The sequence below is a fragment of the Helicoverpa zea genome, chromosome 1 (assembly GCF_022581195.2).
Source record: "Helicoverpa zea isolate HzStark_Cry1AcR chromosome 1, ilHelZeax1.1, whole genome shotgun sequence".
Taxonomy (NCBI): Eukaryota; Metazoa; Arthropoda; class Insecta; order Lepidoptera; family Noctuidae; genus Helicoverpa; species Helicoverpa zea.
The window spans coordinates 9,247,628-9,260,324 of record NC_061452.1 but is presented as its reverse complement, the minus strand read 5'-3'; the positions used below and the strand labels follow the sequence as shown (position 1 = coordinate 9,260,324).

General features: G+C 38.8%; 2 protein-coding genes across 2 annotated transcripts; one reads left to right on the top strand and one right to left on the bottom strand.

The window, feature by feature from the left end:
* Nucleotides 1-1,293: 1,293 nt before the first annotated feature.
* On the bottom strand, nt 1,294-4,561 carry LOC124630904 (dynein regulatory complex subunit 5-like). Its single transcript, XM_047164950.1, has 6 exons — nt 4,018-4,561; nt 3,710-3,877; nt 3,066-3,621; nt 2,858-2,985; nt 2,502-2,643; nt 1,294-2,219 (listed from the first exon to the last, which is right to left on the bottom strand). Exons 1-6 carry the CDS (start codon nt 4,300-4,302, stop codon nt 2,023-2,025), a joined length of 1,476 nt encoding a protein of 491 aa, XP_047020906.1. The 5' UTR covers nt 4,303-4,561; the 3' UTR covers nt 1,294-2,022.
* A 1,619-nt stretch (nt 4,562-6,180) lies between these two features.
* Nucleotides 6,181-12,493, top strand: LOC124646242. Its single transcript, XM_047186356.1, has 3 exons — nt 6,181-8,080; nt 8,639-8,699; nt 12,429-12,493. Exons 1-3 carry the CDS (start codon nt 7,322-7,324, stop codon nt 12,491-12,493), a joined length of 885 nt encoding a protein of 294 aa, XP_047042312.1. The 5' UTR covers nt 6,181-7,321.
* Nucleotides 12,494-12,697: the final 204 nt, after the last annotated feature.

Below are 12,697 nucleotides of genomic sequence, written 5' to 3'. Positions count from 1 at the left end.
ACTTCTTGGGTTATTTTGTTATTTTCGGACAGTTTGTAAATATTATGTTCCGTAAAACTCGTCAATGATTCACATAATAATTATGACAACGTTTCGTTCTTAGAATAGCATCGCCGAAAATAAGAGATTTCAAATAAACAAAACGGTTTGGATTTACCGTCTTAACCAAACATATCAACAATGTGTGTTGAGAAACTTGTTAACAAATTAGCATGGTCTATAACAATATAAACGTTTCTAGGACAATTGCTGATTAAAATTAATTGCTCTTTTTAGGCCAAGGAATTTTAAGTTTCAGCTAATTTGGCCATTATTGCTATCGCACTGCGTATAAAACTGATATATAGTGTTTCTACTAGTAATTTCGTTACACTTAACTATTATTTAACAATGACTGCTTGAAGCAATTTATATTTTAAGTACCTGTTACAAGTCTTATCGTTCAGTAATAGGCAAAGGAGTATTTTAACAATGTAAATAGTATTCATATAATATTCATGAGAAATATTTACACTTACTTTTGAGACATGATCCCATTTACCTTGATTCTAAATGGGACCCAATATACTTTGTACTCAAATAGAATCATTCGCGTAAACACTTATGAGTATAGGCTATTGGAAAAAGCTAAGAGTCGTTAAATATCGTCCATTATAGCCTTTCTCTGATCTCTCATATTCCCTAGGAGAAAACAAAAAGGTGAAGATCAAAATTGAGGACAAAAATACAAGGAGTTACAATTACAACATAATTGACTCTATTCCATTACCTAGGCCATGAGGAAAGCAAATGATGATTAAGGCAACCATTGCCGATACCCTACAAGGTAATGACCGTGAAGAAACACGCCAGTTAGGCAAACACGTAATTTCATTCAATTTCTTGTGACAAATATTTTTCTTGTTTCGTAAAATCCCGCCACGGCCTGATGAACTTCGCGTCAGACAATAGGCCGCTTCACAGAGTAAAAAGGTTTGATAGCACTGATTGGCCTCACGTGTATTCTCCCTTGGCACGTCGAAATGTTTTTCTAGCTTGCAACACTGTAACCTGCATGCAGGTTGCATATTTCGGAATATTGTTTTACGGGCCACGGTCTGGTTTATTGAAGTTTTTTATTCATCGAGTTGTAAAATAGAGATGAGCAATAGATAACTAACATTCATTTCTTTCTGAATTGAAGAGTCATGATGATCATTTGTATTTACGAAGGCGGTCTACTTGTATTCGGGATTTCATCCTTAAATACATATTACATAGATAAATGTGCAATGATATTGATAATTATATAACCAATGAAAGAAAAGGTTGGTGAATATGTTTATTTTTTATTGCAAAAAAAACGGAATTATTGTGAACATAATAAAAACAGTGAGCTCAAAAGACAAACAGAAACTTAACAAGCAATCTGTTAATGCTACTGTACTATCTATATTACATTAGGTACTTTACATGAATAATTAGGTATTACGAATATAAAAGTTTATCAAATATTTGATAAAGAGGCCGAACTTCAGTTCAAACAAGGTCAAACAGGGTCAAGTTCTCATTAAAGTATTTACAGATAATTTAAAAAATAATAACTTAAAATGTAAATTATTCGAATTATGATAGATGTGTTCTACGAGCATCTACATAATAACTATGTTTGCTTTTAAAACAAGTCAGAATGAATGAGCACCATTTTTTAATGAATTAACCAAAGCAATTTTAATAATGCAAACCAAAAAATGATTCATTACAGCAGCAAAAATCGTAATAAAAACACTATTTATTACAGCACATCATTAAATGAATGCACCAGAAATATTCCATGAACCAGCTCTTCTAAAAGAAAACGAGTAAAAAAAATATCATCACTACTACAGAATGTATAGAATAATATACTACAATCGCATAATCACGTCTAATGCTTCAAGAATAAAAAGAAAAATAAAACTGTACAATGTAAAAAATAGTAATAAAATAAAAACTACTTTTATAATACTTTTTAAGTGACTTGCATACATCGTCCATATAAATCTATACTTCGGGTACTCTCGAAGGATATCTCCCGGGAATATAATCGGGATTGTTCGGATTGTACTCCCAAATGAGATACTCAGGCTCATTGAGATAAAGTGGTGGAATGTCATCACTTGGCTCTATATCTTGGCCTACCAAGTTCTTGTTGCGATGAAGCAGTTCTTCAATCTTCGCTTGGGATGCCTCTGAGATTTCTAAACAAATAAAAGAAAGAAACCTTAAAACAAATATAAAACTATTTAATGGCCCTGCAATCCTACTGGGATCCTTCCTTTAACCTTCAGGGAAATAAATGACCGTACGTATAAAAAAAGTCTAAAATCACCACCTCAGCCTAATACAGCCTCAGAGTGTAGCCTCAGCCTATAACTCTATAAAATATCGTCATAACTAGCCAAGTCCTTTTATCCTGAATTCTTAAAAATACACCTTTATAATATAACTTAGGAAATGTAAACCATAGTTAAAACACTTACTAGTTCTCCGCAGATCTATTCTGAGAATTTTCCTGTTTCGTTCAACAGCACGGACAAGTGTCGCCTCGGCATCGCCAGACAAATCGTTTGCAGCCATATCCAACCTCGTAAGGCCACGGTTTAAGCTGAGAAGACCCGCCATCTAAACAAGCAGCAAAAACGCAGGTGTCAAACCAGAAAGCCATTATTTGAAGAATCCAATTAATAATGTACGATGAAGACATTTTATGAAGTTACTTTATCACTCAATAAAAGGGGAATCTTTTCACATGGTCCTAAAATGTACAATAATAAGTAGTAGTACAGCAGTAGGTTATAGTCGTTGTAAAATAATTCAGGGAACAAAAAAAGTACACCTTCTCAGCCGAAGCTCCGCTGAAACCGCAAGAATTAACGATTAAAGTTTGTGGTTTTTCCTTGCATCTGACAAAGGCTGCCGCGAACATGGTCGCACATTCTAGAGACATGGGGTTCAAGCTGAAATCTGCAAGGAGAAACTTTGATAAAACTTTCCTTTATGGAAATACATCATTAAATATTTATGCAGAAGTCACAAGTCTTTACCTAAAAGCTCGATAGGTGCAGCTGGCTTCATCTGCAAGGCATAAGCGATACCTTGAATGCCTTCTTCCTTAAATCTGTTGTTAGCGATCCTCACTACTTTTACATTTTTATGAATGAATATAAAACCACCGAGTGCCTTCATTCCGTAATCACCTATCTTACAATGATTAAAATCCAGTTCTTCAATGCTTTCCTTCTTGACAAGATTTTGAAGGATCAATTTTACTTTCGAACAGTCTAAATTACTGCGGTTGATACGGAATATTCGAAGGTGTCTCAAATCTTGTAGTCCACGGCAGAGGGACTCGCAATCGGCCAGCGAAAATTCAAAGTACCTTGTCAGATAATTATCTTGTAAGTCGTTTATCCCGAACACTAAGGATATTTCTCGAAGGTTATATAATTTGACCAGCACCGGCTCCATCGGGATATGGTCGTACACCTTAGGGACGCTGTAAGGACACGTGTCTTCTACCGCGTCAGAAGGTAAGGGTGGCTTCGGTTGTCGCACCATTTGTAGTTGATTAAGTCCCAAGAAGTAAATGTATGGACTAACCTACCAACAAGAAACAATAAATTATGACTTACACCTTCTAATTATATTCATTTGGGATTTTCACTGAATAGTAAAAATGGTTTAATACCAGTGTAGCAAGTTCGACAGCATCATCTTCTCTAAAGACGTCAGGATTAACAGACTCTAAATAGTCTTGCAGGCAAGCGGACAGGAATTTGCCTTTCCAAAATATTGTCCCCATCTCTTTTCTCGATGGAAATTTTGAATAGAATGACCTCTTCCAATATTGCTCATCCTAAAATAAAATTAGTAAATAAATCTTTTAACTAAATACATTATTGGATACTTACAAAAGACACACTGTTTTCGAATCGTCACGTAAAGCCACTTCAAATGTTGGGTTCCAAATAGTATTAGTGGTTAATAGATCGTCACCTTTATGTAAGGTACGCTGAACTTCAATGGAATGTCCGCCGGGTACAGATCCATCAATATATCGATGTCCTTTTGAAGGATTTTCTCTAGAGGGTTGACTTTATCGAACATTTTGGACAAAACAATAGCTGCGTAGTAGGTTAGTGGTGCAGGAGTGATACCGGTGTCCCACTCGAAGTCCTCGGCTACGATTTTGCGTGACGCCTCCGCGATGGAGTTTTTCATACTCTTGGGTGTGGCGTACGCCACGTACGTATTCATATTCACAAGGTAAGGAATCTTCATGTTGAGGGCTTTTAACTCTCTTCAAGTAAAATAAACGTTGTTATTTACGAAGGATATCTTCAATACTGGACAGTGTCACTTTTGATTTATAATTTGTCATTTTTTTTATTTGATAACAGTTTTTTTGTTTGTACATAAAACCTCGCCGATTTGCTTGCTAATCATTCAAAGTTCGGTAATGCCATACATAATTCGATCTAATTGTTTATTTTTTTTTAATCCTAGAACATTACATAGATACCTACAAAAAATATTGGTACCTCTACATAAATATATCAATAATAGCTAAATAAATTAACTCAATACATACATACATAGATGTTTACAATGACGCACAATTTAACTACGCTATAGAACCTAATTAACTTACTGTACTACTTCGTTTATTAATAGTACAAAGTTCACCATAACATAAATAAGAAGTCGGGTGTTTCCGTGTATCTTCGTGCAAGCTCGGACCAAAACAAAGTTGAGCGGAGCGCCCGCGCCGCATTCACTACTTAGTTCGTTACCGTGTCATATCATATTGTATTATCGACCGGCGTGCGCGACTCTATCATTGACAACTATTTAAAATTAAATTAAAAACCAAATAAAATATTTTATTCCTCGTTTAAAATTAAAATTGAAATCTAAACATGGATTCTGACAGCAAAAATGCGTCCAAAACACGAAATTCAACACAAGTTATGAGCTACAACCCATGGAATTTGTTATTTAGCCCCAGAAATCGTACCAACAGTGAAACGAGTGTCGGTTCTAATATTTCTCAAAGTAGTCAACAAGGTAAGCAAGACTTTTGTTATTATGAATAGGATAAATGACCGTATATTTTGTGTCTTATTGATAACACGTGTAAAGTTTACCGCTACAATAACAGTAATTGAGACATAGAAGCCGTGTTACTGAAGTTTCTAAATTCAATGTTGATCTTTGTATCGTTTCGGTACCAAATCCATCACCAGAAAGCCACATGGGGACAAAAAAAAAGCTGTGTGGGATGGGCTTGACGTCGGAGGCACGTCACGTACATATGCATATAAAAGTAAGGTTAACAAGCGGAGAATGGAAACCGGTTGCCTTGTTTGGCAACTGTACCCAGATCAAAATGTTCAGGACAATCTAAACAGCAAACGTATAATAATTCAAGGATTTATACCTACTGTACAAATAAACGACATTTAATTTATGTAATACGTGTAACATTGCGAAGTTTGTTTTGGTTTTGGACTACTTTCTAATCTGCTCTATGAAGTTCAACAAGGTGATTATTTCAATGATAATGAGTTCTAGTTTCGATTGATAGTAATAGACACTCCATACGATGTTAAATTTTATATTTTTTGCCAATGTTTAGATTTCTTTGTTGTCGTTGGGTTCATTTTGAAATTACCAAATGCATTATTCAAAACCAAACTAACATAGGTAATATCAAATGTTAATGGAGATATAAAACATAAATATGGTAACTGGCTTTCAAATGTCCAATTTTAATATTGCGACAGTCCATAGTTTTAACTTGCTTTTGACGATTCGTCACTTTTTGTACATCAATGAACACAAAGTTCTATACGCGAGAGCTCATCATTGGATATGTTTAAGAGACGAGTTAAGGAACATTATTTATCATTATGACCTGTGTATATATTTGTATATATTATATTGTATATATTTTATATAATTATAAAAGGTATATATTTAATTTATTAAGATATTATACATATATATTATTGTTATTAGTATAACGTTGCACATTCGCCCTACCCCATCAAATCACTCTTTCACTCTAAGGTTGGCTGTAAGAGAACCCAACACTGGGTTAAGCTCGCCGTTGTACATAATGTCTCCGTTTTCAGTGTGTCAAATGTATTTATGTGTGCAATAAAGAATAATAAAGTCTGTTTTCATTGTTTTGTCGACTCCGTTGTTTTTGTCCGAATATTCGCTGCATATGGTAATGTCATGTGCTTCATGACGTCATTATAGTATTCCATTGGCACGTCTTTGTGCCAAGGTTCGGGTAATTATATGATTATAATCCCCTCCTCCATAGAATTTGCTATGCTACGTACTATATAAAACTATTATTCCACGCACGAATTTACAAGACCGTGCCAGCGAACTAATAATGACTTGAGATTATTTTTATCAATTAAGAATAATTTAAATGTTGTGAAACATGATTAAGATGTTTTTGTCATGCTAACACAGTTTGCCTTCCGCGTTCGAAACCGTTCCAATATATTTTGCATTTTTTGTTCAAACGATTCTGTTCTTTATGTTGCTAACTCAGAATCATTAAGTGCGTATTATATCTACATTTGTTCATTATTAATTATAATCATTGCCCGAAACTGGTTTCCAATAACAAAGATGATAATTGTATACATAGATGACAAGGTTACAGGAACTATCAAAAGGTCAACGGTCAAAATACAAATTCTAAGAATAAATACCAGAAGACATTTAAAAAATAGTACCTATCTGCAAAAGCAACTAACACATGCTTAGTTGAAACTTAAATTATTGTTTATAATGTATATTTCCTATTTATTATAAGTGTAGATATTCACAATCAGACACGCTCTAGACGAAATACAGTGTTATTGCGTACAAAACTGTGATAAAATAAACGATAAACACTTATCTGTTACTGGCAACTAGAGTAACATAAAATTCAATGTCACTCACGAAAATATCTAAACCCATAATAAAAGTTACAAGAGACCAAAGCGTATTTGCTTTGGTCTTCAAGATGTAATCAATGAACCACGAATTTCTTGGGACTCATTTGAATTGTAATACGCCACTGGTAATGTAAATATAGCCAGTGGCTAAGGACCGCATAATGAAGTTCAGCTATTTATAACGTTTTCACTTTTAAGTCAACCATTTGGACTTTGTAGTAGCTATTTTTCTGTTAAGCAAGGTTTTTCTTAACCAATGTAATTTAGAATATAGTTTCAAAATCAAAGATGTACAGTTTTACAGCAGCGGAAAATTGCCGTGAATAATAGTGATGTTGTTGATCATAAAGTTAAAAGATATAGTGAATTTTTCCTTGAAAACATTAACAAAGCTGCTATACGATACAAACACTGGCGCAGAAGAGATAAAAATGATAATAATAAACACAAACAATGTGCATCGGCTATGTGAGAGAAAACTAATAATGTTGACGAGAGCGGCCCGCCTACGCGCACGACTACCACCTCCGGGATCGTTGCTCAGCTCCGCCTCGCCGCCGCCGGACCCCGGACCACCAGTGATACCGGCGGCTGCAGCTGCGTCGAGCTCGAGCGACGAGTACTTCTCTCCACCGACGTCGCCACCACCTGTACGTCGGCAGGGGAGACGCCGGCCACCGACGGGCTTGGGATCGGGGGACCATCAGGTCCCTAGCAGGGTCCCCGCTACCGGTGGTTGTGTGCAGCGCATGAGATGGACTCAGAAAATGAATGAGAACGTCATGCGCGCATACTACGGGTCCACAGAGGGAGGAACTAACCTCACTGCGTACCGTGATAGGATGCTGTCTCTGTTCCAGGTGCTTGAGCCAGCCGTCAACGTATCGGCCCAACGACTGTCGGATCAGGTGCGGGTTATCCAGCGCAATCACAGACTGGACGACGCCGCACTTGATCGGCTGCGCTTAGAGATGCTGAGCAGCCCTATGGTCACCACCTCGTCACAGGCCGCGGTGCCACCGCCACCTTCAGGCGGAGTCACGCCGCGGTCCAATCTCGTTGAACGGGATGAGGACAATAGGGTTGTAACGGTAAGTACTCAGTGCAACGAACGTGTGAGGAGTGCTTTGGAGGATGCGATTCAGGAATTTAGGTACTCACCCGTCGAAAACCGACCGCGACTACCTCGCTTGCCTATGCACAGACAGAATAGGGCGTTGGTGTGTGCTCTGGATTCGCTGTTGGAAAAATATTTTGAAAACAGCGAAGACCTCCTTGATACACACTCAATTATGTATTGCGCGGCTGTTGCGGCATGTCGTGTAGCTAATGTCAAATTCCCTGACAGTAACAGAGCTACACGACCAAAATCAGCGGTACCAGCTTGGCAGTGCAGGATTGAGCGTCGTATCGAGGGGGCCAGAGTACTCATCGGCAAACTATATTGCTTCAGGGAGGGTAATACCCGACCACGGGTGATGCGCTTTGTGAGACGTGCATTCATGGGGACTGGACTCAGTCCTCATGAATATATGCCGCGTATCGCGGAGCGCATCGACTTCCTGAAGCAAAAAGTCTGTGCATGGGCTAGCCGTATTCGAAGGTATAAACGACGGGTAGAACGTTACACCCAGAATCGTATGTTCCAGAGTGATCAAAGATGGGTATATAGAACTTGGGAGCGACCTGAGCAATACGTGATGGACGGGAGCCGGCCGGATGATGGTGCCACAAACACGTTTTGGCGCAACCTCTGGTCGACGCCCGTATTTCACGAGGAGGGTGACTGGACACGTGATGTTGAACGGAAGTGTGAACAAATACCAGAAATGGAGGAGGTCAATATTACCTCCTCCGACGTAGCCTGTGCAGTTCGTCCGATGCAAAACTGGAAATCACCAGGACCGGATGGACTGCACAATTTCTGGTTAAAGTGGCTGCAAAGTTCACACCCCTGTTTAGCATCACAGTTTCAGTCATCCTTAGAAGCCGGGTCGCTCCCACAGTTTCTAACAACAGGAGTTACCCATCTGCTCCATAAATCAGGCAGTACCGCGGAACCCAAAAATTATAGACCGATCACTTGTTTACCGACGGTCTATAAACTTCTTACATCTATTTTGAGATTAAAAATAAACCAACATATTGAAAAATATTCAATTATGTCAGTTTCTCAAAATGGATGTAAGAAGGGGTCCCGTGCTACTAAGGAGCTGCTCCTCACTGATATGGTCATCAGCCAACAGGTTCGACGATCCCGAAAGAATTTGTCGACATGTTGGATAGACTATAAGAAGGCCTACGACTCGGTCCCCCATGCATGGCTTAGGAGGGTACTGGAGTTGTATAAAATAAATACAACTCTACGCGCCTTTCTTGCGTCATGTATGGAGCAATGGAGAACGGTTCTTCACTATCCAGGATGTAGACAAATTGAAGGGACCGACGATCCTATTAAGATCGAGCGGGGAATATTCCAGGGTGACAGTTTGAGTCCACTTTGGTTTTGCCTGGCCTTGAACCCTTTGAGCACATTGCTAGAGGGTTCGGGGCTGGGCTATCCTTTGCGGAGAGGGGGTCAGGTTATATCCCATTTGCTTTATATGGATGATCTGAAACTGTTTGCCACTACAGAACTGCAGCTGATGAAGCTACTGAAGATCACTGAAAATTTCAGTAGTTGCATCAGGATGGAGTTCGGTGTGGACAAATGTGCAGTCATGCATGTAAAGCGAGGGGGAATTGTGGAATCTGAGGGAGTACAACTCTCAGATTCCATAAACCTGAGATCACTCTCCGCAAACGATACATATAAATACTTGGGTATGGCGGAGGGGTTAGGCATCAATGTGGCTGTCATGAAACAGTCATTACGGGAGCGTTTCTTTGGCCGCCTGAATAAGGTCCTAAAAAGTTCCTTATCAGGCGGCAACAAGGTTCGCGCCTATAATAGTTGGGTCATGCCAGTCCTGATGTACTCCTTCGGCATACTCAAATGGACTCAAACTGAATTGGATGCCTTGGATAGGAGAGTCCGCACACTGCTGACCGCAGAACGAATGCATCACCCACGATCGTCGGTGATGAGACTGTACATCCCACGGAAATGTGGAGGCCGAGGCTTTTTAAATGCAAAGACGCTCCACAACCGTGAGGTGTGCAGTCTCAGAGAATATCTTCTCAAAAGCGACGTGGGTATGCATCGTGATATGGTAGCAGTGGACAAAGGACTCACCCCGCTATCGTTGGCAAATGAGAACTGGCGCAGACCTGTGGTACTAACTACCCATGATCGCAAGGAGGTATGGCAGAGCAAACAGCTACACGGACGCTTCTTCGGGGCTCTTCATGGCCCCGATGTAGACTTCAATGCGTCCGTATCTTGGCTACGCTTTGGTGACTTGTTTGGAGAAACCGAAGGGTTTGTATGTGCAATTATGGACGAAGTTATCCTTACGAATAACTACCGGAGATATATCGTGAAAGACGGGACGGTTGACATATGTCGGGCATGTCACCATCCGGGTGAGTCTATCAGACATATTATATCTGGTTGTTCTCGTTTGGCTAATGGTGAATATTTGCACAGACATAACCAAGTGGCCAAGATTATCCACCAGCAGCTTGCTCTGCAATACAACCTTGTAGACCTTGAGGTACCGTACTACAAGTATGCGCCCGACCCAGTTCTCGAAAAGGACCATATCACGTTGTACTGGGATCGATCTATCATCCCTGACAGGACTATTGTAGCCAATAAGCCTGATATTGTGGTGATAGATCGATCAGCGCGCCGCGCGATGATAGTCGATGTCGCCGTTCCGCATGACGAGAACCTTGTGAAAGCTGAGAAAGAGAAACAAATAAAGTATCTCGACTTAGCGCACGAGGTTGTCGCCATGTGGAGTGTCGACACGGCTGTTGTAGTGCCGATTGTCGTTACGGCCAATGGTTTAATAGCCAAGAGCCTCGACGAACACCTCAGGAGGCTCTCGTTGGGCGGCTGGATCAAGGGACTGATTCAGAAGGCAGTACTCCTTGATACGGCACGTATTGTGAGGAGGTTTCTGTCTCTGGGACCCTAACCACCGGTACCTTGGACCCTGTGCCCGATATCGGTGGCAACCTATTTTTTATATTTTTAAATGTTTTTTATTTTTATATTTAATATTTAAAAATGTAAATTATATGCTGGAAAATAAATAAATACCAAAATAAAAACACGAACATTGACTGAACAAATTCTAAATATAAAGTAATGATGTGTCGGGAAGTCTAGAAATCATTGTTAATATGCAGTTCATTGTAATACCAGACATATTCAAAACAATAGTTTAGCAATTGACGTTTACTGCATTCACAATGATAACACAAAAACAGACACTATGACATCATTTGACGATTACATTACTTTTTTAGATGATAATACTTTTGACCGTGATGTAGCAAAACACGAATACAACATTCGAACATAATTTCATAAAGTAGGTGCCTTATAAGGCGGAACTTACGATTCTGTTCATTTAGTATAGGAAATGAGTAAGACGCATTTGCATAAACGTTCGAGGCAAGAGCCAAGTGCAACGAAGCGAGAGTTTAGACAAGTGACTACGTGGCCGGTGTCAGGTAGGAAGTCGCAAGAATGGACATTTTGGATTAAAGTCTCGCTATCCTGCTTACACAGCAGGAAGAATTTTAGAGTAGTGGTGGTTCCATGCAGTGGGAATTCATTGAGGTCTTTTATTATTTGTTCAGTGCTATGTGAATTGTCATTTGAGCAAACAGTACCTACTTAAGGATAGGTTTCCTAGACATGATTTTGGTTTGATTTGGTTGTACAGTGTCATCGATCGCTTTCACATGCAACATGCAAAAACTATTTTTTTTGATTACTTTGTGTTGTGTTGCGTAGGTATACCATTCTTTATGCAGCTATGTGCGTCAATGCAATATTAATACAAGATTCGGTCGACGAATCAGTTTATTTATGTTAAAATTTAAAATATGGGAAATTACCAAAGAATAATGGGTTATGTATTGTTGATATCACTTTACACAAAACCAACTTATCGTGTGTCTAGTCGATAAGACCATTCTCGAGAAAGTAGGTTACATGCAAAAATTCAGATATCCCATAAAATGGAGTGAGTCGCTATGAAGTGACAATTGTTGACATACTGAGGATTCTGTAATATAAACATAGTTCTAGAACCTAGACATCCTCAGCCACAATGTATCTTCAACAACTTTTCTGATATCAATACTTACTTACTTTTGTATTTACTTTTCATGTAGCACACATGACACAATATTTGCGTATTATATCAAAGAGATAAGTGTTGCTAATGAAACTGTTATTACAGGAGAGATTGCTACCTGAATCATGTTGAAATGATTATTTTTTCTTCGCATGATAATAACTGTGGTTTACCATTGCAGGTACTCAATTCGGGACACTACAGAGACAAACGAGCAAAAACGAAGAATATCTGTGGATGATGTAAGCACATTTATATTTTTTTGTTTTGATTTTAATACGCAAGCAATGAGCATAGAGACTAGAATTGCTTCACCTTATTTTGAGAAATATGTTAAAGCCCATGAACGCTAAACAGAAGATGACGAACAAGAATCATGCAATTTTTTGCTTTAAAGTCCACCGTTTAAAACATCGTTACAACAGATCGTAGTTTCCTTACATCATTTAT

Coding starts and splice junctions, on each gene's coding strand:
- LOC124630904 (XM_047164950.1), bottom strand. CDS start 4,302: ATGAAGATTCCTTACCTTGTGAATATGAATACGTACGTGGCGTACGCC. Junction 2,644..2,857: donor GCGGAGCTTCGGCTGAGAAG/GTGTACTTTTTT, acceptor CTGCTTGTTTAG/ATGGCGGGTCTTCTCAGCTT. Junction 2,220..2,501: donor AATAGATCTGCGGAGAACTA/GTAAGTGTTTTA, acceptor TTATTTGTTTAG/AAATCTCAGAGGCATCCCAA.
- LOC124646242 (XM_047186356.1), top strand. CDS start 7,322: ATGTTGTTGATCATAAAGTTAAAAGATATAGTGAATTTTTCCTTGAAA. Junction 8,081..8,638: donor AGGACAATAGGGTTGTAACG/GTAAGTACTCAG, acceptor CGTATGTTCCAG/AGTGATCAAAGATGGGTATA. Junction 8,700..12,428: donor GCAATACGTGATGGACGGGA/GCCGGCCGGATG, acceptor TTACCATTGCAG/GTACTCAATTCGGGACACTA.